Source organism: Sebastes fasciatus, chromosome 5 (assembly GCF_043250625.1).
Source record: "Sebastes fasciatus isolate fSebFas1 chromosome 5, fSebFas1.pri, whole genome shotgun sequence".
NCBI classification, from domain to species: domain Eukaryota; kingdom Metazoa; phylum Chordata; class Actinopteri; order Perciformes; family Sebastidae; genus Sebastes; species Sebastes fasciatus.
Window position 1 is genome coordinate 18,358,231 of NC_133799.1, and position 24,109 is coordinate 18,382,339.

A 24,109-nucleotide genomic window follows, 5' to 3' on the forward strand; every position below is an offset into this window, starting at 1 on the left:
AGAAGGGGAAGGCGGTGGGGATGACAGAAGGAGACCAAAGAGCTACAGTCACGCGAATGAGTGTAAAAAAAGAGAGAGAAATAAATGAAGAGGGAGAGGCCCGGTGTCAGGAACCACGGCTATGAGAAGAGAGAGGAAAGGTAGAAAAAAAGTTTGAGCAACGGGGACAAAAAGAAACACAAGAGAGAGCTGGTAAAAAGGTTTACCAGGAGGAGAGAAATATGAGGCAGATAGAGAAAGAGAACTTACAGTATCACAGATAAAAAAGGAAACAGAGAAGCGGAAATCGACAGAAATAGAATAGAAAGAAGAAAGTAGGAAGAGAGCGTGATGGAATATAAAATGAAGGAACTGGTATTCAAAAAAAGGACATCAAAAAGAGGCAGTGATAGAAAAAAGAGATAGCATGAGGAGAAAAAGAGAGTGGACGAAGATGAAGCACAAAAGGAGAGATGGTAGAATAGAGCAGTGGTTACCAACCTATTTTCCTTGAAACCCCACCTACTTGTATCTAAGAAAAGCAACAAATATGAATATTCATTTTGGAAATAATTACATCTTTTTCCAATACATTTTGACTTTTGGACTTTACAACACTCTGGATTTATTATACATGTTTGGATCACAGGAGTAAGAAACAATCTTACGAATCCACCACTAGAATCTAAGTCTATAAATATTATCCTGATCTTTATCTGCACAAATAATGGGTTTAAACAGAATGTGGCCTACTAAGTAGCAAAAAATATATATATATTTAATATAAAAACTTTTGGATAAATTATCCAGTAGGTGTGTTATTATGATTTTAGTTGTACATATGCAAATCTCATTTTGACAACTTCAGAGCAAAACAAATCCTGTTGCAGCTCCTGTGAACTTTGGTGCCCCCCTAAAGCGTGGCATACCCTGTACGATTTTAGCCCGTTTCTTGCCCAAATTTTGAGCCGCATGACTCATTTCGGAGTCGGACTGAATTTCAGCTTCATCGGGCGTCGGCCAAGGACCAATTACCTCCTCCAGACCAGCCGCCGGACAGTCGGATGAATTTCTGACATGTCAGAAATTTTGGTCGGCCGAGCACAGGCTCTCGCATATTTGAAGCAGAGCCACGAGCCAATTCCCCAACGTCAGCGCCTTTTTTCTCCTCTTTTCACAGTAATTGGAGCATAGCTATCAAGATAACAATTTAGGCTACAACAGATATAAGTTAGCTAGTAAAACGCTTACCTCCAATTCTCTCTGCAAAATGGACAAGCCATACAGTCCACATCTAGCCACCTGCAAGTCCATACATGCCGGCGCCTCTTTTTTTTTTTTTTTGTAGGCATTTCAGCAGACATGATGGCACAGTTGATCAAGGCAGCACGTTTCTGCCTTGTTAGCATTGTGTCCCGTAGAGACCTCTGCTAGCAAACAAACTTTACCTGCCTCAGAGCTTTCAAACAAATCTTTATTGACATGGCCGTGTTGTTTTTTCTATTTTACACGTACAGTGTGAGCACTCAGGTCGTGGCTGACGATCGGACCGTACAGTGTGAGCACATAGACCGTGAGCTTTGGCTTTACATCTCAAACGATCTACTCGTACAGTAGGAGTAGGAAGTACACAACGACATTTCTATTATATGTTGTATGTGATATGTTATAAAGGGAGAGAGGACGGACAAGTGAGTGGGATAGTTTGAAAAAAGTAGGATAATTAAAGAAAATTCAGACTTTTATTATATATATATTGCAAGAAAAAGAGAGCATGGTTAGAGAAAAAGGCAGTTGAGAGTGTAAGAGAGAAGCGAGGGGAAAAAGTGAGAGAGCTAATGTTGGAAAAAGTGTGAGAGCAGGGATGAGAGGAAAAGAGGGGATAGAGATTAATTGAACGGATGAAAGAGGAGAGGGTAAACAGGAAGGATGGGGCCTTAGAAGAGACAGATAAAGACCTCAGAGAACAGATGAGGGGGAAAAAAAGAGATGGAGATGAAAATTAGAGCCAAGAAAAGGAAAGGGAGAAGGAAAGAGAGGGGGAGGGCGGTCGGAGAGAGAGGGAGATAGAGAGAGACATCAAGGGAGGGAGGGGAGCTTTGAGCCGCAGTGAGAAATAATGAATCATGAATAGATTTAACAGTATCTGCTCTTATTTCCTCTCCTCCTCCTCCTCCTCTTTCTCCCCCCCTCCTGCTTCCTCCTAACATCCTGTCTAGATCACTGCTATTGCCTCTCTCCCCTCTCTGTCATTATCAGTGGCAGGGCCATCTCATGTCCCGGCATTAATTGAGCTGTAACAGTCACCCCGTGCCTTCCTAGCCTTCCTTTTAGCCTCTTCTGTTTTTCATCTCTCTCTTTAGATTTCACACTCGCTCTCTCTTCCCTCTTCCCTCCCTCCCCCTCACCTCTCCTTCACTATCTTGATCTTCTTCTCTTCCTCTCTCCGGCTTCCTCTTTCTCAGATGATAGTATCTGAAAGATAACATCTCCCCCCTCTTCCTCTTAAGCTGTATAAGATACATTGAAGCACGCACACACACACAGACACACATTATCTCACTTGGTTCACTCCCATTATCATATCATATCATATGTATATATATTATATATACTAGCTGTATCCCCCGGAGGAGCGAGGGAGGCAATAAGGACTTTACACTGCTCTCTGTGGTTGTTCTATATTCATTGATATAGCACTTCTGGGGCCTGGGTAGTTATTGCCTGTATCCCCCGCTATGTGCAGACGCATAACATGTATATTCAGGGACTTTGTAATTCAGTCGTATACCGTGGCCTCACAGCGGTCGGCCCAGGACAGCTTATAGATATGGTGATGTGTTGTTGTAAGGTGTGTGTGTGTGGTGAATGGATTGAAGCAGGTTTTGTATTGACAGCTGATTGTAGCAGCTGGATAACAGGATGATGGCGGGAGGTGAAGAAGAATAGAGGCTTTGTTAGACATGTGTCCAGTGAGAGGCGGAGGCAGCCACAAGAACTTGTGACCAGAGTGCGCTCCTGGGAAAAAAAATATGAAAGTATGGAAGGCAGGAAGTGAATGAGATATATGCATTTCCTTCCATGAACAGCTTCAACTTCAAAGGGGCCATTAAGCAAAGCACAGAGCCCACGACTGCTCAGTGGACGCAAGACGACAGCAGTACTAAACAGCAGCTCTTATCTATCAACTTGCATTTGTTTGATGCATTTCAGACAGAAGTCTGTAAAGTCTGTAAAAGTAATCTTTTTTAGAACTTCAATTTGTATTGTCTTTTCAGAGGCTTGGTACACGGCATGCATACTGTATGTTATTGTTTCCAGGGGGCCGGATCACATGGCACATTTTTATTATTATGGAGGCAGATTCCAGTACATGAATCCAGTAAAAATAAATAAATAAATGAAAAAAATACAGAAGAAAAGCAAACAACAACAACAAAGGGAATACATGTCATACATACTGTATATTGTGAGTCCTACTACACACAGTCACAGAGGAGACTGAAATCTATTTAGACCTATCTTCCATTTTATTGTAATCCCAGGATCGGTCCCGTAGAGACATCCCCCTCATCCTGATTCCCACTTGTTCTACTGAGCATACATTCGTAAGATGCTGTTTTCACCATTGCACTAACCCACTCATTCAGTTCTTTGTTTCCTTCCAGTGTCTTAAAATAACTGGACAGACCAACAATAATAACAGAAAATGCACACTTGGGTGTGTTTGGTATTTGGGACATGTTCCTCCATTAAACATAACTTTGGATTTAAAGGGATTTCTTAACCAAACCAACTACTTAAAATTTCTAATACCTTGGTCCAAAGTGGCGATAAAGTAATCTTGAGGAAAAAAGGGAACTTGACGAAAAGGAACACGAGGATAGTCAAACCCGATCCAAAACGTGGTTAACTTGAACACACCCAAAAAACATATTTTTATCCTACATTGTGATGCTTGTAATGCACCATGATCCACTTGATTCCACTAAATTATTAGACATATTGACTTACAGATCTTGCAGCATTTGAATGGGCACCTACCCAGATCTGACTAGACTGAACAAAATTTGGACCCGCTGACCCGACTCAAGTCCAGGTCTTTTGTTCTAGTATGCTAAAGTGCACACATACTAAATACTAGGCCTCTTAGTGAACTCTTCGGTTGTTTTTCTCTTAGGCTGCATTCACACCAGATCAGGCGGAGTGATGAAAAGTCTTCCCATTCATTTTGAATGAGAGTAGTGTGTTTGGGCTGTAGCTGCGGTGGGCGCTGCCGGAACTCACAGTGGCCTGCGGCGGAAAAGTAGAATCAGAATCAACTTTTAGATAAGTGCAACCCGACGTCACGCTGCAGTGGCCAATCACGTAACCGGCGATCCAGAGTTGTACAACCCAGCCATGAGGGAACAAAAGACGCTAATCATTGCAGTTAATGGGCATCCCAAACCGCCGCACAACCCTGCGGCCGCAACGCCTGATCTGGTGTGAATGCAGCCTTTAGTCGATTTTTTATGCTTTTTTCATGCTGAATGACTCCTTTCTAAGAAAACTCATGAGCACATCTCTGGTAAACACAAGATTGAAGAGGTGCTTTTGTGTGGTTCTGTGTGGAGAAACTCAGTTTTACAGATCTGTTGATTAAATCACCTAATTGATTAGTCGCCAGCATCGTATAAGTGTTAGTGGACCAAGAATTTATTTGGTCGAGGACAGCCCTACTAAATACAACACAATTATGGAAATAAATATCTTTATAATGGCAGTTGAACACAGCTGGCCGATGCTGTTCATAAGGAGAGTTTTGACTGTGGGCTATTTTGATGGCAGGGAAAGAGAAAAGCCTTGTTGTTCAACATGTTTGCCAACAGTTTGCATGTACACGTATGATGCACACTGTTTTACTTGCTGGCCTTGCAAACTGAAAATACCTTGGCGCTGTAAATGGTAACACATCTCTTTCTTTTATCTGGGAGTGAAATGTGTATTTTGATATGTTCATATATACTGTACGTCTTCACAGTTTCAGAGGTAATGGGTGATTTTAGCAAAAAGGTCCATTATTTCCCTGCTGGGATAGTGTCCCCCAGTAGACCTCTGGGGCCAGTAGGGAAACTACTGTGGCAGTATTTCAATAACAGCCTAGGTAAGTGTTTCTAAATGACTGGGATGGGAGCTGACAGTGCACCAGTAAGGGTTCTTCCTTACACTGCCACTGTAGGTACACCATACACACTTCTTGTCAGAAACACCACATATTAGTGTTAGGGCTGTATTTTAATTTTAATGCCACTAATTTCTTTAACGCATTAACGCAACTTGTGATTTTGAGGTTGTAGCGGGCTCAGTTGTAAAGCCTTAGTGATGATACTGGTATCATATGAAATAAGAAAACCTAAGGAATCCATTGGTACCAACCATGTCATACTAGCTTGTCGTGAAGGAGGCTAAATAATGCTCCAAACATACGCTAAAGTTTGGCGAGGAAAAACTGTCATTGCCATTTCAAAGGGGTCCCTTGACTTCTGACCTCAAGATATGTGAATGGAAATGGGTTCTATGAGTACCCACGAGTCTCCCCTTTACAGACATGCCCACTTTATGATAATCACATGCAGTTTGGGGCAAGTCATAGTCAAGTCAGCACACTGACACACTGACAGCTGTTGTTGCCTGTTGGGCTGCAGTTTGACATGTTATGATTTGAGGATATTTGTTATGCTAAATGCAGTACCTGTGAGGGTTTCTGGACAATAATTGTCATTGTTTTATGTTGTTAATTGATTTCCAATAATAAATATATACATACATTTGCATAAAGCAAGCATATTTTCCCACTCCCAGGTTGATAAGAGTATTAAATACTTAACAAATCTCCCTTTAAGGTACATTTTGAACAGAAAAAAAATGTGCGATCAATTTGCGATTAATCGCGATTAACTACAGACAATCATTGCATCATTAATTTATTTTCCCCAACAGTCACTACACAATCACATCACTGGAAACAGGAAAATCATCCTGTTTTTCGCTCCAATTTGGTCGACTCACTGTTGTTAATTCATTATGATTATGCATGTATAATGATTACTGCTTTTAGACATGTGTAAATGTCTCCCTGATTTATTTGGTAATCGATATCCCAAGGAACACAGTAGCAGCCCGTCTGCGTGGTTGTTGATTGAAATACTGTGGACTCAAAGGTTAAAGTCATTCAAACACGCTGTGCTCTTTACATAAGGTTACACCTTGAGCTGTGACACCACTAAATGTTTGCAGGAGAAATTCTTGATGTTAGGAAGCTGCTAGGATGCTGGGATTTCTTTGCATTTTAGTAGCCTGTTGCAGCTATCAATTTACCATTTATAAAATGATGGTTATTATAAAGTGTTACCCCTAACTTTGACTCAGTTAGTTCTAACGTTCACATTATTCATAACCTCATTGATTAGCTTCATGAAGATTACTTTGGTAACCTACGTCACCGCTTGTTGCTAACGGATGTTGTTGCAGATGGACCCTCCCTTTAAAAGTGTATTATTTAAAGGGCTTGGTAGCCAGGCTTCTTACTCAAACCAGCAGCTCTACAGTCACCTTGTAACACCTCGGGTCCTGACCTCCACCATGAGCCACTGAAATCAATACTTTATCTGGATATCATTGAAGTTGTGCTCACATTTCAGCAGTAGCTCACACTTTCTTTACACGACAACTGCCATATGAATGCTATGTTCACACAGGATATCATAAGAACCAGTGTTAGCATATATATAGACTTAACATACCGTATCAGAACGCTAGATGGAGAGACGCCGTGGTTCACAGACCAGGCAGGATATTATAGGAGGCTGCGTTTGATAGTCAGGATGCTCGGCAGCCAGACTGTTTCCCCTGTGGACTCCTGAGGACAGATGAAGCAGCTGGCTGTCCTTCCTTCCTGCTCCCTCCTTTCATTTCACCAACACTATATGAGGCTGAGGGTGTGGGAGTTTGTGTGCTTTTGTGTGAAAAGAGTGAGTAGCCCTGTCGTTCTTTCGCGCTCTTCTTTTATGTGATGGTTCATGTTATATAGGAAAACAACGGTGGCATTACTTAGCAGTCATACAATAAAAAAAAAAAACAGCTGTGAATCGAGCTGAAAAGAAAAGGGGGGAAAGACGACAAAGAAAGTGAAGAAATAAACTGAGACTGAGGAAGATTGAGTACAAGCAGGAGAGGGAGATCACATGAGAGGATGTTTATCTGTTTGTGTTGTATAAAAAAAAGTGTGTGTGCATGCGCTTATCCTCCCGCCTAATTAGCCCGAGCTGTCTAGCCTTTTTATGCATGTGTTTGTGCACACGTGTGTGTGCACACGCCTTGGTATATTTGGCTGAAGTTGTGACCTGAATCCTCATTTCATTTGGGAGGGAGATGAGAGTGAACGAGAATGAAGGAAAGCGTGCAAAGCGAGAGATGCCTTCATTTTCAACTCGCCGCTTTGGTTCGTAATAGGATTGGGCTTCTCTCTCTTTCCCCTTTTCCTTTCTCAATCTCACTCTTTCCATCCCCTCTGCCTCATCTTTTTTCCTCGCTGCCATTCCCACCACCCAGTCACTCGATAATCCCACAGTTGTGGTTTGAGTTTTCTTTTTTAACTGGTTTTATTCAAAGGGTCTGGATTAGGACGAACCCGCATATGTGGGTCAACTAGAACAGGCTTTGGAGAGGTCAAATGACTGTGTGTGCATGATGTGTGTGTGTTTATGGTATGTGTTGTTTACACTCTCTCTGATCATTGGTGTACGCAGCCTTTGCACATGTTGTAGCATCTGTGCTCTGTGCAGCTTTGATGTCTCTCCCTCTTATTCCCGCTCATAGCGTGGTGTTTATGCCTGTGCATACATGTGTAACAGAGCTCATTTGTGAATAATGAGGCATAGAGAGAGAGAGAGAGAGCGGGAATAGAGGGTGATATAACCCTTTAGGAATGATAGAAAATAAATTGAGGGAAGGAAAAACAGTGAAAAAGAAAGAGAGAAAGATGAGATGAGAGAGAAAACGAGTGATTAAATTCCCAGGGAGCTAGCCTTTTAGCGTAATGGCTTTGTCACCCTGGCAGAGCAGCTCCGAGTAGCTACACAGACTGTATTGGCTTATCTGTGTGTGTGTGTGTGTGTGTGTGCGTGTGTGTACATGTATGTGATAGTGGCTGCATGTGCTACCATGTTCTGCGATCCAGTGCTTGAATTGGGACAGATAAGGTGCCAGTACTCTGAGGCAGCAGCTGCACAGCATGTGGCTTTTTACCCAGGTACGACTGCTGCACTTGTCATGTGAAATCTACTTCATCTATAAAAAATACTGCATAAATTCATGAGGAGCATATGTTCAAGATGCAAAGATGCAAATATGGTTCTAAATTTAACCATTTTTTACCACTCGAGAATTAATAAAAATGATCAATAATCCATTCAAAAAGCCACATTAAGACGCCAAGACCTTGAGGAACACCATAGAAAAAGCCATGCTGTGATTTGGTATCAAACACTTTTGACATTTTTGGAGTTTTCTGCAAGATTTGCATTTTTTCCGAGAATGGATGGCGAACGCTTCTGTTCTGGAAACTGCATCGCTACACAGCCTTGGCTGTGCACTCATCGTTTTCTTATGTTTTAGTCCGGTGTACATAAATATATTTTAGCAAGTAAGCTTGTAAGACCAGTTGAAAATATGTCATCTATTGATATTAGGAGTAAATATCATTATAGCGACTGACACCATAGACAAAGCCTTAATATGTGGGTCATGTTTCCAACAGTGAAGGCAAGTGAAATATCATTTTGAAATACACTGGGTGACCATTGAGAGGAGAGGCTCAGAGTTATCACAGATAGTACCACCTGTACCCTTGGTCGGATTTACAACTGAGGTTAGCAACAGGGGAAGTCACAACAGCTGAATTTAGTAAAGATCTCTCTTTAGTTTATGGAGTTTCTTTAGAGTCTTTTTTCCCCCTTTTGGCATTCTGAGTCAATTTCCAACAAGGATGTTCTGGTTGTTAGTCTTGAGACTTGTGCGTACTGTACCTGCATTCACCAGGACACAAAGGAACGCCATAAGAAGTACTAATGTGATGTTCCAGTACTCAGTGTGTACCGGGACAAGTCAAGCACTGCCTGTGACTTTTAAGAAAATATGAGAAACTGTGTTTACTCGTGTGTGTGTGTGTGTGTGTGTGTATGTGTGTGTGTTTGTGTGCGATGTGCACGTTGTTGCATGCCTTTGCATGCATGCATACTGTACAGCAGAGCTTTGCTACTCTGGCTACTTTGTGTTTGATTGCATTGCGGACGACATGAGTTTGAAGCCGTATGCAGTCTGTCAATGCAAGCTGGTGAGCTGGCACAGTGTGAATATGACTAATAGCTTAGTGTATAATATAGCCTGAGTGAGAGAAGGAGGTGGGGGGGGGGGATCTAGTTGGTTGTAAAACTACAACCCCAACTGTGAGACACAGATTTTGTGTGTCACAGTCACATGCCCTAGAAAGATTGCATGTGTATTGTGTACCGTATGGACTATGCATCTTTGTCTTTGCAATTGCATACAGACTTATACGTGTGTTTGTGTGAAGTCATTGTTCGTACGTGTTGGTAACTGTGATGGATATCCACCAATGTGTGTTAAAAAAAAATATTTTACGATAATGAAATTGATTTTTTTAATCCCAGAATCAATATATATTGCTTCATTTGAGTCTATGCGGAGGTAGAAGGAAGTTACCGCTATTATTGTTGTAGTCAGAGTAACGTGACGTCATATCCGTTCTGTATCCGTCAGTCAAAACAAACAGTAGCCGACCGCAGCGAGGAAGTCGGCAGAGGGTTCATGTCAATACTACCTGCATCCTCACATTTTAAATCCAAAGTGGTAAACACTACACGTACAGTAAAGTATGGAAACACTTTGAGTGTCACACATTGCCAGGAAAAGCCGAGCTGTCATCATGGCTAAAGCTGCATGCTAACTCTGTCATGGACAGGAAACATTATCGTATTGCGGTAACAAGCCAGCCGTCACTCGCATCTCCGTGGTCAAATCGACCGACGCTACAACTGTGGAGCACTTTGTTTTTTGCGTTGCTGGAAGAAATGTAATAAATAATTGACAATGACTGATATATTTGACTTCAGGACATCTCTGACTACATACATACTTGCTGAAAATCAAACATTTTAATGTATTAATTTAGATATTTTTCAAATTAAAAGTCCCTAGAATTGTATGATTCAACTTTTTCCCATGGTCTAGTGTTCAAAAAGTGCAATAAATCATAATATCGAATAGCAATACTTAAAAGTTGCAATACATATCGAATCAGCACCCAAGTATCGTGATAACATCAAATCGGGAGATAGGTGTATCGTCCCAGCCCTAATGCATAGAGGCATGTACGTGTGTTTGTATGAAGTCATTGTTCGTACACACCAATGTGTGTGTGTCGACGGAGTTGAAGTGAGCTGTCTGTATTTTTTATTCTAAATGTTTCTGCTGCCTGGTCCGCTGCCTATCTTGTATTGTTACTGCACTGAAGGTTGAATCTGTGTCTTTATATGTGTGTGTGTGTGTGTGTGTGCGCTTGCTGGTCTCATGCTGGGAGGCTCTGCTTGCTCTGCACACAGCTCTTTGTATGTGTGCTCTCCTCTGCTCTGTTTGGATTGCTTTTCTGTGTGCCCTTGTTGCTTTTGTGTGTGTGTGTGTGTGTGTGTGTGTGCGTGTCTATGACTGTTTGTGGTGGCTTTTGTGTGTGTGTGTGTGTGTGTAGTTGTATGTGTGTGCACAATTCTGAGAGTGCTTGTGTGCACGTGTGTGAGTGTTTTTGTGTGTGAGTTTCGGCGTTGGTGTGTGCTTTGCTGCTCCCCTTTCCTCTCCCTCTCTCTCTCTGTTTCTCTTCCTCTCCTTCCAGAATAGAGGGGCCATCAATCAGAGGCAAGGGGGATAGAGGAAGGGAGGGGAGGAAGAGGAGGAGGAGGCGAAGAGGAGGAGAGGAGTTGGCTCGGTGCCAGGGAAGAGGAGCTGGCTCGCTGCCCAGAGGAGAGAGAGAGAGAGAGAGAGAGAGAGAGAGAGAGAGAGAGAGAGAGAGAGAGAGAGAGAGAGAGAGAGAGAGAGAGAGAGAGAGAGAGAGAGAGAGAGAGAGAGAGAGAGAGAGAGAGAGAGAGAGAGAGAGAGAGAGAGAGAGAGAGAAGAGAGAGAGAGAGAGAGAGAGAGAGAGAGAGAGAGAGAGAGAGAGAGGGCGAAGAGAGGAAAACAAGACTGAGCAAGAAAAGAAAAGAGACGGAGGATGGAGGGAGATTGTGTGAGAGAAGCAGGGCAGAGAGATAGAGCAAGAAGGAGAGAGAATAAGAAGGAGGGCAGAGAGGGAGAGCAAAAGAGCAAGGCCAAGTGCACTGAGGGAAAACAGAGGGACAGAGAGAGAGAGAGATACTGTGGAAGTGGAAAAATGAGCCAGCAGAATGGAGAAAGAAGAAGGCTGATTGCACGGAGAGAAAGAGGAAAGAGAGGAGGAGGAGGAGGTGTGGAGGGGTGAAGGAGAGGAAGCAGGAATGGCTGTTTTCATTGAACAGCTCTGTGCCTGCAACCCCAATCAGTGGGTGATTAGTGCGTCATTGGCTACAAATATTTACCTTAAACTGTTCACAGAGGGGAGAGCAGGACAATTAGAAGGCAGGGGACAGAGATAAGCTCCAGGATCGTGTGTGTGTGTGTGTGTGTGTGATCTGTTAACACCCTCTGACTCTTGGAAATAAATGAGGGTATTCTGCAGCACATGCAGCGCACACACACTGTGAGGCATTGTAACATACAATATGACCCAAATCACTCCATGGCATGCACTCTACTTTTTGATTATTAAAGTAACTACACTTGTCAGCGATGACGCAAAATGACGATGATTCATACTGTGAGTGTTTGAAATCTCAGTTTACTACTCAGCATAGAGTGAACTATTGAGTGTTGTGGCTGCAGCTAACGATTGTTTTCATAATCTTTCTTTGTTCTTGATTAATCGTTTGGTCTATAAACTGTCAGAAAATAGTGAAAAATGCTGTCACCGTTTCATAAAGCTTAAAGCCAAATATTGAGATTAATATATCACATAAACAAAAACAGCAAATACTTACAACTTGGATGTTGGAACTAAGTATAATAATGTTGGTATTTTCTGCTTGAAAAAGACGTGATGATTAAAATAGTTATCATTATTTTTTTTGTTGATTGAGTAATCAATATAACCGGCTAATTTTTTGCAACTCTAATTTAATGTTTATTAAGTAGGAAATAGAGAAGGAGTGAACCAAGGACGGTGAAAAGAGGTGATGTCACATGTCATCATTGTGTCACATGCGCAGTCTGCACTCGCTGAAATTGAGCCAATAGCAACACACGACCACAGCTCCAGTTACACTGCGCATGTGTAATTCCCCATAGCTCAAGACGGGTGTCCCAACCCTCTTTCAATAAGCCTTGCATTGAACAAGGAAGTCATTTTGGACAAATCTCATGACTGCAGTGCATACACATTATTTATGTACACATTGAATTACGCATCATGATTGCATTACATTGAACACATTTTTAGGCATTTTTATTAGGGATGCAGCGATATCGGGCTATTTTACGGTATTGCTGGTGTACGATTTATTATTGTAATAAATAACAATTCAATGAACGTACCTGTATATCTATGTATTTATTTGTAACATTTTATTTTACAAAGTTAGGAAAGCGATATCAGGACTAAAAAAGTTGCATTGATTCATCCCTAATTTTTATTTATCCAGGGCAACTTGAGTGCAACAGTGGAATATGCCTTAATTTCTGCATCACTAATGACCAACTAGTCATAGGAAGTGTAAAGGTCAGAGCCTCAACACTTCCTGTCATCACAAAACTATTTCGTATAACCTTCTTTCTTTCAAGGTAAAGTTGACTGAGCATGCATCCTTTTTTCCGTCAACATCATGCATCACATTTTCTCCGTGGCACACATTCACTGTGGAGTCGCCTGTTACAACTTTAGTCCTCTGCGCGTTGGAGGTTAAGTGTTTTGCTCAACCGTTGCTCACTCTGTCTCCCAAACTACTTCCAAGGATTCAAACCAGCAACTACTCCGGCAACAAGCCGGAGAGAAGTGCTAGGATTTAGAAACAGAATAGGAGCTAAGAGAGATGGCAGAGATTTTTTGTTGAGAGCAATTAGAGTGAGTAGAGGAGTGGGGTATCGCACACACACAGGCCCCCTCCATAAAGCTGGCTCGCTCAGCCGTAGTGGGACTCGGAGGCTGGCACAGCTGGCAGTGCCCGAGCACACTGGGCACCGTCTCCCTCCTCCCGTGCCAATCTCAACCCACGCCCGTCACATTCAAATTCACCGAGCTTTATTGGCAAGATGAACGTGGCCACTGTTGCTTGCCATCGTGCTGGGAGACCAAATACAATGCTGATCTTTCACAGGGAGGTGTCTTCTCCGATGTTCTAGTTCCAGTTCACTTTAGTGTCACGAGTAAATAGTGTAGAGGAAAAACGTGAGCTTGTTTTCTGTCAATTCATCCCTCCTTTTGAGCTCGTCTGCAGTCCTGGTCTTGATTAGAGGGCATTACATATGAACTTATATGCATCTATATTTTTTCTAATAGCGCAGAACTACTAATTTATTGTTATGATGAATAATATCAACCTTGTTGTGTCTTCATATTGACAGAATATGAAGCCAAAAAGATAAGAAGAGATTTGTGGTCTTTTTATTTACTTATAGCCTAATAACATTAGACACTGTCTGTCCACACACCGTTAAATATTTTTCTGTTTCGTCATGTAAACAAACCACGTACCTATCAGCTGTGCGGTCAAGATCAGACTAGAGATGTAACCGCTTAAAAGATGGGTGAGTAGTACTTGCTCTCTTCCAACGTTTGGGTTTTTTAAACAGAAAACACAGGTTTTATACTGCGATATTTCTTGAAAATGACATACAATACAGCCAACAGTAGCCTACGTAAACTCCCTTGTACCTTATTTAGGTGTTTGTAGAGGTATCGTACAGTTAACTCCTCATTTCAACTTCACAAATCAGCCATTCCTCGTCCATTGCGGTGCTTTCAAAGCAGTTCAGTCCAGTTAGTACGCTTGCTTGCGTTGCATTCTGTTTGGTGGGTGCAATATGTAGGCTACATACATCCCAATACATTAGACCTCTCTGCGTTGTACACATTACATTCCCTCTAGATTTTTTTTTGTGAACCCCCAACCCTTAAAGTTCAAATTGCGCCTATGCATATATCACTTTTTACCTCTTACAAGCCTGCCAACATGCTGCAGTTACACAACACGGGACGTCTTGTCATTCCAAGCATTTGAAAGAAAATAGCCCGGGGGTAGATCTTACTCTAATAAGACCCCCTCCCTCTAAAACAAGCTTTGTCTTTGTCAGACGCTGGCTCATTATTTAAAGAAAATTCCACGTGCAGCACAACCGCTGTTACCCCGTCAGTCTGGGATGTCTTATTTTGCGAGCGAGTGTTATTATTTTCTTCTCTAGTGTACCTGTCTACCCACCTATCTCGTCTATTTCTACTTCAGTTAGTCATTTTCTACATTTCCTCGAATGGCTTTTTGACAGCCTTCACAGAACAGGCAGGAACGTGTTGCGTTGGCGCCGTGGGTTAAACCTGTGGGTGGAGAGGGAGCAGTAGCAATAGTGATTGCAAAGTAAGTGTTTAGGAGAATGAGGTTTTTTTCCAAGTCAAGAAAAATGTTGAATTACGCCTCTTACGCAAAGTACAACTCTTCTCTCTGCGTCACGTTTCTGGTCGACTGAGCCGAGTGTTGGTGTAGAAATTGGTTCCTTGTACTCTGATGGATTTCTTCCTGACTGACATTTCAATGCAGGTGCAAAACGTCGGGTCAAAAAAAAGAATTCATTACTGTGACAACAAATATGACCTTTACTTTGTATGTTTAAACTTGGTGACAGTTTATAATAAACATCATTTATAAATGGTAAAAAGTTAATTAAACCTAGTTAATAGTTGTTTTAATGTTAACAAACTATGAAATGATAATTAATAAAGTTTACTAACTATTAGTAATGCTATAATTTGTTATTTTAAGTTAGAAGTTGCACACATTATAACATTTTATATATAAGTAGTTATTAATGATTAAGATATTATTTGTAAACCTTAAAGAAAGTTTGTAAAACTTATAAACATTATATAGATAGAACACTTTGTTAATGCTTAATAATTGGTTTGTAAACCGTCTATAAACATTATTTGGATGGCTATTATAAAGTCGCAACTGATGATTATAAGACCTTGTTAAGTGGTTAATAAATACTTTGTAAAGCATCTATAAACATTATTTAGATAGATAGATAATACTCTGTCAATGGTTAATAATTGGTTTCTGGTCCATCTATCTACGTAACGTTTATAAATGTTTTACAAACAATTTCTTAAAGGTTTGCAAAACATTTGGTAATCACTAACCAATACCTAATATAATATATAAAATGTTAATAAACATTTTATTGATGTAATCGGAATGTAATTGTTGTCGTCTCATCAGTTATGATACAATATAGAATTTATATACTAATTATTTCATATTACACAAACTACTGATAAAATAACAGAAATGATAGCATTACTAATAATTAGTAAACATTATTAATTATCATTTCATTGATTGTTAACAGTAAAATAACTATTAATTAAGTTTAATCAATTTACCATTTATAAATGATGGTTATTATAAAGTGTTACCGTAGAAACCACACGACAACAGTTTGGAAATTCAGTGCCCGTTTCTTTTGTAGAAACTACCACCTGCTGCAACTTCCTGTATTTAAGCCATTTTCTTTGTTTAGTTACCTGCCATTCAAAAGCTGCTCTTGTGTTTTTCCAGTGTTTTCATATCCATTTACTCGTGCGTTTGGTAACACACACACACACACACACACACCCTCACATACACAGGCTGTGTTCTCATTACTCCTGCACACACTAGCTGTCTCTTACGCTTCTTGTTACTTGTCGGCATCACTGTCTACAGTGCAGATATTTTTAATGGAAATACACTTACAGTACTACAGTCAATTGTTGATAAATATATAAGAGAATATTTTTAGACTGTATTTATTGTTATATGAAATGTTGTTTTCCATGTTCCTCTGTAATATACTCATTATAAAACCTCCCGGGGATCACACAGTCTTAGTTATTGCCCTCCATGCTTTATTCTTTCTGCTATAACTTTTGCTGTAAATAGACTGAGGCTCTTGATGTACTACAGGGATACAGTCAACTTTTCTTACCTTTTACACCCAAAAGACGAAAGAAGGAGTTTTAGAATTCAACATTAGGTGAACACACCTTTAACTTTACCAAATTGCTGCTCATTTTAGCAGGATGTTGAACTCTGCTCAACTCTCTACTTCTGATAAGTTGCAGAGATGTCTTTGCTGGCCGTGACTGTGCTGTCTGTTGCTCCTTGTCTCTAATTACCTTTTTCCGTATACAGTATGCAGGCTTTATAAACACGGGAAAACCCGCTAAATCCGTTACTTATTCAGTCTCTTTTTGAAACTGTTAAACTAGAGTTGGTGATTGTTGGAACAGTGGAAAGACTAACAAAGACTGTTTTGATGAGTTTTTATTTTGTTTGTTGAGTTTGACTGAAGTGTGTTTTAGGACGATCAGCGTGGTAAAATTACTGTTTCTGTCAATGGAGTCTGGTGGCTTTGAGGAATGCATATAACGGCTGCTTCTTTTTACACCTAACTCTGTAAATCAAGGGTTTATTTCGACCAAACCAGATTTGGTGATTGTTGGAACAATGGGAAAACTAACCAAGACGGTTTTGATGAGTTTTATTTTTTTTGTTGAGTTTGAATGAAGTGTGTTTTGATTACCAGCGAGGTAAAATTACTGTTATCTGACTGGAGTCTGGTGGCTTTGAGGAGAGCATATTAATTGTATTTTTTGTACATAAATACATTATGATAATCGACCAAATCCCTATATATTTTTTTTTATTATATATTCACTTAAAGGAGCGTCGCATAGGATTGTGCCGAAAAAGCGGCGAATATTAGCGTGTCCACCCAAATGTCATGTTTCCATCACTGCCAATCGGAGACTACTGCGGAGTCATTTGTCCTCGGAATAAATGCCAATTGTTACCTTTCCCACTAAAGACAAAAGCCAGATGTTATTGGGTGTTAGTGGGTTCCTTGTCCACTGGGAAAGAGGCTTAAATGATCTTTTGAATCCATCAATACAGTTAGATTAGTCTGTATATTTAAGTGCTGGTGTGAGCATGTGGTTACCTGCAAGGTTTTAGTATTACTTCTGTTTTTTAAAAGATGTGATTCGTAGGTAGACTTTAGTTGACTCGACCATACAAATACTCAGTCAACATAGAAGATATGTACACAATGGTAATAGTATAGGTCTTGGTATTTTGGATTTATGTGTTTTATTGATGTGTGAGTGTGTGTGTGCGTGCATGTGTCCCTCAGATAGGCTAATATGTGCCACAGCCTCTCGAACAAGCCGTCCTTGTGCTGCAGTTAATTCCTTCTTCGTTTTCTCCTCTCCTCTAACCTTGCTCCCAAATTTCCATTCCTCCATCTATTTGTCTATTTTAAAGAATAATTTAGTTAATAATGATTTTAAATGAAAAGCTTTTGTGTACTTCTTTGTTCCTCACCTACATTTCATCTCTGTTTCACTTGAAGCCTCTCTTTCTCTGTGTCTCTCTGTCCCCATGCCAGTTGGCAGCATATCTGCCCTCAGGTGTTTATTGACCAGCCCCCTCTCTTCTCTTTGTATCTACCCATCCATTCATCCCTCCATCCGTTCATCCCTCCATCCGGCCAGTCTTTGCCAGTACTCCCTGGTGGCTGTGCTTTGGCAGGGCTGTGGAACGAGACTGTGCCGTGTTGTTTCTGACACCTGGCCCGGCTCAGACTGCTTCAGCCCAGCTCACTTTCACTCTATTGTAAAAACCCATCGACTGACTGGCGTGTTGCACTCATAACACTACCCACTGCCTCTCAGCCACAACATGGAGTTGGTGGGATGCTGTTGTGTCGCAGAAGTTGATCAACAACGTTGATGATGATTTATGATGCGTATACGAAACATGAAATGATTGTAGTTTCCATGGTTTAAAGGTGCTCTATTTGCTATGTAAAGATATAGAGGAGTAATGTCTAATTTTACCTGAGCAGAGGATGAAGTCATTCTCCCTCTGTGTGTGTTGTAAATTGAGCTTCTCTGTGCTTTGTTGACATAGCTGGACCGGCCTTGCGTGCCACTGGCTTGCTCACGGCCGTCGCTCTGCACTGCTCTCATACAGCGGTTACAGCTAATAACACCGTCCTGACAGATGGCAGAAGCGTAGCACCCGCCCGCCGTTTCCCCCTCAGGTTAACACTGTTAGCTGTCAGCACTTGCACCGTTGTTTACACGTTTAGCACCGTTAGTTGCGAGTCGTAGCTTACCGTCTCCATGTTGAGAGCTGTTGAGGGGCACTAGAAAATGCTTCCAATCCCGTGTTTAGTACATTTAACTCGCATTAATTGATATTTTTGTTAATAACAATGAATCAAATGACTCGGTGTAATGTGAAAGGGTTGCAAATAGTGATAAACTTTACTGAGAATTAACACCCAACTTGGCAGCTTCATGCAGCTTCAGGTAGCTTTACGTTTGCAGTCCATAAAGAAGTTTCATAGCACAGTAACTTTCTACCAAGTGTATTGGGAAGCCATAAAACATATGAAACATAGAAATGGAAGCTAATCTTAACATTTCTGAAATTGTACCTATTTTACCTGATACTGCATGGTAGGGCTGCCCCCTCTTAGTCAATTAGTTGACTAATTGACTATATTGGTCTTAGTCGAGTAAGGTTTCTTTAGTCGATTTGTCGTTTTTAAAAATGATTACATGCTGAATGACTTATTTCCATGAAACGTATGAGCACGTCTCTGGTAAACATAAGGTTTAAAGTGGTACTTTTGTGTGATTCTTTGTGGAGAAACTCAGTTTTACAGCTCTGTCAATTAAATCAACTAATAGAGTAGTCGATTAGTGTGGGTGACTAAGAATTTCTTCGGTCAAGGACAGCCCTAGTGTGTGTGTCTAACATCATTCATCAATTCATCAATATCAGAAATATAATTGGTCAGTGGCAGATCCATTAATCAATTAACTAATCACTTCAGAACGTGTTGGAGTAAATTGAATTTGTCTCTGGATAACATTTTAGCCGTCAAGGCCGTGCAAAGTGGCTGATTTTTCTTCTGTTGTGTAACACAGAATGGAGTGAATCATTTTTTTGAAAACTGCACTGAGAGTATTTTTTTGTTCTGAATGCTTTTAATGCGTCCACGTAATTGAGCAAAGGCTCTCTTTTCTTTGTACTGTTTGTTTCTGCTTCTCTGTTATTGATATTTATTCAGTTAGGTTTATTTGTGTGGCTTTTCGATCAAAGTTACAGCCACCTTTTTAGAAACGGTGAATAAAAGCGGCTTCATAGACCGACCGTGTTCAGGTCACTTCTGTCCTATTCTGTCTGGTTCTGACTTACAGTCCGGCATCAGTCCTGTCAGATTTGCTTTTATCTGACCAAACTGAGCCATGCCATCTGATTTGATCTGTGGCCCGAGGACAAGCTGTTATTCGGTAGGCAGCTATCTGGTGTAGTTGCAGAGATTTAACTGAAGGGAGAACAGTTGATTCAGAATAGATTACAGTGAATTAAAGAAAAAGTGTTTAATGTACCATATACCCTGTATGTACAAAGTTGTATCATTTATCCCTGGAATCAAATCATTTGCACTATGGGTTAGTGGTCAGTGATGGGGAACCATTTCACAAGTTGCAGTTCATGTACGGTACGTCAATTGATCCCGAAAACCTCTCTTAGGTTGGGAAATTTGCTGATTAAATTGTTTGCAGATTGTGATTTTTTTTTTTTTTTAACAGATAAGAGCACCTTTCCCAATTCCAAGACCTGAAGCTCAGGTTAATTCAAACATGGAACAAAGATATATTTGTTAACAAAGACAACATGGCCAGCTCATGCAGCCATCGTTAGGTTCTGTTGGGATCATTATCAGCAGCGGTGACTGTAAGAATGAGTGTATGGGCTGTATGCAGGCTCCCACCATTAGATTGGATTAAATGAGTTTGTTTATTAGCCACACGACCAGGGTCGGTGGATTTTGTTTTCAGTACAGTATGTTATTCTCTGCAGCACAAATACATAAATGGACAACCGCAGACAATCATGGTAATGCATGTCAGTGATATATGAGGAGGAGGAGGAGGGGGAGGAGGAGTCCTGAACAGTTCTGTGAGTATGTATAGATTCAACTGAGGGGACTGGCTTTCCTATGATTTTAGATGCCTTGTTAACAATCAGCTGTAGCGTTTTTCCATGTTTGACTGTGCTGCCGTACTGTGAGAGAGGATGTGATAATGCAGTCAATGATGGCTGAGTAGAACAGAATGTTGTTGCTTGATCCGGTATTTTTGAAGCTGTCTAAGGAAGTATAGTGTTAGTTTTCCACTTCTGGTTATTACTAATGTGTTTTCCGAGGAATTTAAAGGAGTCAGTGGTGGTGATGGGGTCTCTATTTATTCGTACGGGTATTTTTGGGTCTGGCATGCAACGGAAGTCAATAATGAGTTCTTGAGTTTTGGCAAGGTCCTTGCTTGCACACCAAATCACTTGTGTATGCTTTGTGCCTTATGTTCTTTCCAGATGTTATCTAGTAGAATAGAAATAGAAAAAGAAAAAGATTAGAAAGCAAATAAGGGGATAAAGTCGAGTCAAACAGACAAACATGCTGTAGGCTTTAAAAAGAAATGAAATCTGCAGAATGAGCAGCAGTAAGAAATGTTGTAAAAACCCCATTCTCTTCTGTCGTCTCTGTTCCTTTCTCTCGCCGTCACTTCCCTCTTTATGGTCAGCACACACACATACTGTACATGCATATCTTTCCAAAGATACTGACGAGCTTAGGCACAACCACACACAAACTCTCACACACATGCATACGTTGACACATGTATGATGCGATAAGACTGTGTCTGTCCTTGGAACAGAGCTGCATGTCTGGTGATAGCCAGTTTATGAAGTCATGATGAGACTGTCGGTAACTGACAGGCTGATCGTGTGTGTGTGTGTGTGTTGCATGATGGCGTGTAAACAGCCCTGTCAGTCATCGCATTGCCCTCCATCGCCCTTTTGCTGTCTTTCCTTCTTCTTCTCCAGTATCTTCAAGTGCCAGAAACATGCATTAGTGAGAAGAGGGGGATACAGAGAGAAAACAAAATAGACAGAATGAAAAGAAAGTGTGTATAACCGTGTTAATGTGTGACAGCGAAGTAACAGAGGAAAAAAAAAGAAGAGCGACTGATGTTAGAAGAAGAAAAAGGGCAGCCGAGAGAAAGGAGGGAGGATAAATTAAAATAGAGAGAAAGGGAATAATATAGAAAAATAGAAAGATGGGAGAAAATGAGACAAAGCGAGCGAGGGAGAGGGGGAGGACGGGAGGAAGAGGATGAATAGGGTAATAATGGCTCAGTGTGAGAGCTGTTGTAGAAAAAGAGAGAACGGCTGAGTGAAGAAGAGAACAAAATGAGGCTGAGGGCACTCAGACAGATAGAATTAGACACACCGCAGAGGTTCGGTGTGCGTGTGCGAGTGTGTTAGTGTGAGTGTGTGACACACAGAGAGAGTGTGTGTGCTTATGTTTTTATGTGTCCATGTGTGCAGGCAGCTGTATTCTGCGGATGGTTACTAGGTTTGCCACGTGTGCATGTGTTGTCTATGTGTGTGTGTGTGTGTGGGTAAGAAAGAACGTTTTTTATGGTTTTTACGAGTTTTAGGAAATAGACGACTGTAATGGCACCGGACAGCCGGCTGTGACAGGTGGAAAGCTTTAGAGAGGAATTCTTTGTTAGTGTGTGTTCGCTCATGTTTGTGTGTGTGTGTGTGAAGGAAGAAAGAGATGGAGGAAGAGTGTGTGAGGGCGAGCTAAATGAGAGCGTGATGGTGCTAAAAGCCCAGATGATGACTGGAGCTGTAATGCTGCCCCCAGTCTCTCCACCTCTGCCGCTCACTCCCGCATTTTTCTCCTCTCTCACAGTCGTCACAGACAGATCCCCTCGCTCGTTAGTAAGATGTTTTAATGCAGCAAAGCCTTAATGCGCCGTAAAGGTGCATCATATGCTTGTGTACTTATTATCTCACGGTATGCAACATGATCATATATCCTTTTCTCTCTCCTTCTGTCTCTCTCTCTTTCCATCGCAGGCGGAGATTGTGAAGCGTCTCAGTGCCATCTGCGCTCAGATCATCCCTTTCCTCTCTCAAGAGGTAAGTGTCACCACTGCCAGACACACTTACAGATAAACACAAAATATGCACACACATAATAAGGAGATGATTATTCACACCCCGGGCCTATATCACATTTTTTTTTGCATTCAGAATAATTAATAAATCTGAATACATCAAATTTCACGCAGAGCAAAATATTAATTCAGAAGTTCTCAGTATATTGACAAGAAAACATTGATTTGTGTGCTCAAGTTGAATAAAGTGAACAAAAACAGAAGCATTTCCAATGTATTGCGATGTTTTACACCAGTACTGCAGCTAATATTACAAGTTCAAATGTTCTGTTTTTGGCAGAAATGTGTTGAGGCTTTTGAGGCTATAGTTAGGCTTTCATCCCAATTATTGCAAGCTACCTCAAAAAGTCATCCTCTATTTGAAAAGCAAATTAATCAACTAATCTATTGATATCTTATCAAACCGCCATTTAACTAAATATATCTTCATGTATAGAGTCATACAAGAATAGAAGGTCAAAAGGTACTGATATTTAACAAATTCCCACAAGGATCAGTGTCACTGGAAACAATACAGAACTACTATTGGTATAGAGATTATATAGGATTTTATAAATAAGGCTCTCTGGCTTTAAGATTAATATTAAATTGTATTGAACATTTAGATCCCAGCCACTCCTTTGGGCTTTCTTATCATTCAACAATATTATCACCATTTCTGCGGTGTGTTTGGCCTCCATTAATGGCTTCTTAAAGCTTAATATAACTTAAATGGCCAATTAAATTAAATGTATTGTTGTGTTGTTGCTCTGACTGTGTGTGAGCTGGTTGTATGTGTGAGAGTGTGTAGATCGGAGCACAAACCTGCTGCTGCAGACACACTTCTTTTTGTCTGAGAGTGTGAGTGTGCACTGATGAGTGAGCTCCCTGGAGACAGGAAGGTCACAGCTCTGTCAGTTTGATCAATATTGACACTGTATGTGTGGGTGTGTGTGCGAGCACTGTTGCACACATGCATATTTGCATTTGTGTGACTGATTACATTGGGATTTTGTGTAAACAGAACTGCGATTTTAGTTAGTGTGGCTTTGAGTGTGTGTGTGTACAGTATGTGTGTTTCTCTGTGTGTGACTTTTCTGTCGGTGTTTGCGTTGTGTGAATGCATTGGTTGCCTAATCCAGACATTTATATTTATACACCATGTACAAGCAGAGTTTAGTTGATTTAACACCTTTTCTCAAGTTTTGTTCATGTAATGATTTCTGCTGCTTGGTTACTGATTGTACATGCAATATACATTATGTTTGCTTTACTTTATATACAGGAATATACAGCATGGATAATAATGCAGTGCAATCTTTACTTTCTTTCTGTGGCATTGAATGTATACGTGTGTTTATATGCTGTTTGTGTGTGTCTGTGTGTGTGTGTGTGTGTGTGTGTGTGTGTGTAGCACCAGCAACAGGTGGTCCAAGCAGTGGAGAGGGCCAAGCAGGTCACCATGGCTGAACTCAACGCCATTATCGGGGTGAGTCACCTCCATTCATCTTGACAACTCAAACACACACCTACAGGTACACGTACACACATGCACACGTAAACTAAGGGCCAGTCTGACTCATGAGAGTCGGCTGATTAAATCGTTTCATCGCGTCCATAAATATGCGAAAATTGATCATCAAATAGGTGAGGCATTGACGTAAACATCAC

General features: G+C 40.9%; 1 protein-coding gene across 3 annotated transcripts in view; it reads left to right on the forward strand.

Annotated features, from left to right (window-relative positions):
* The window catches only part of tle2b (TLE family member 2, transcriptional corepressor b), a 103,781-nt gene that overhangs the window by 52,353 nt on the left and 27,319 nt on the right, over positions 1-24,109 (forward strand). For all 3 annotated transcript variants that reach the window (XM_074635460.1, XM_074635459.1, XM_074635461.1), the window contains 2 exons: positions 22,359-22,421; positions 23,853-23,927. In XM_074635460.1, coding sequence (XP_074491561.1) covers positions 22,359-22,421; positions 23,853-23,927 — 138 coding nt within the window. The remainder of the gene's footprint in view (positions 1-22,358; positions 22,422-23,852; positions 23,928-24,109) is intronic.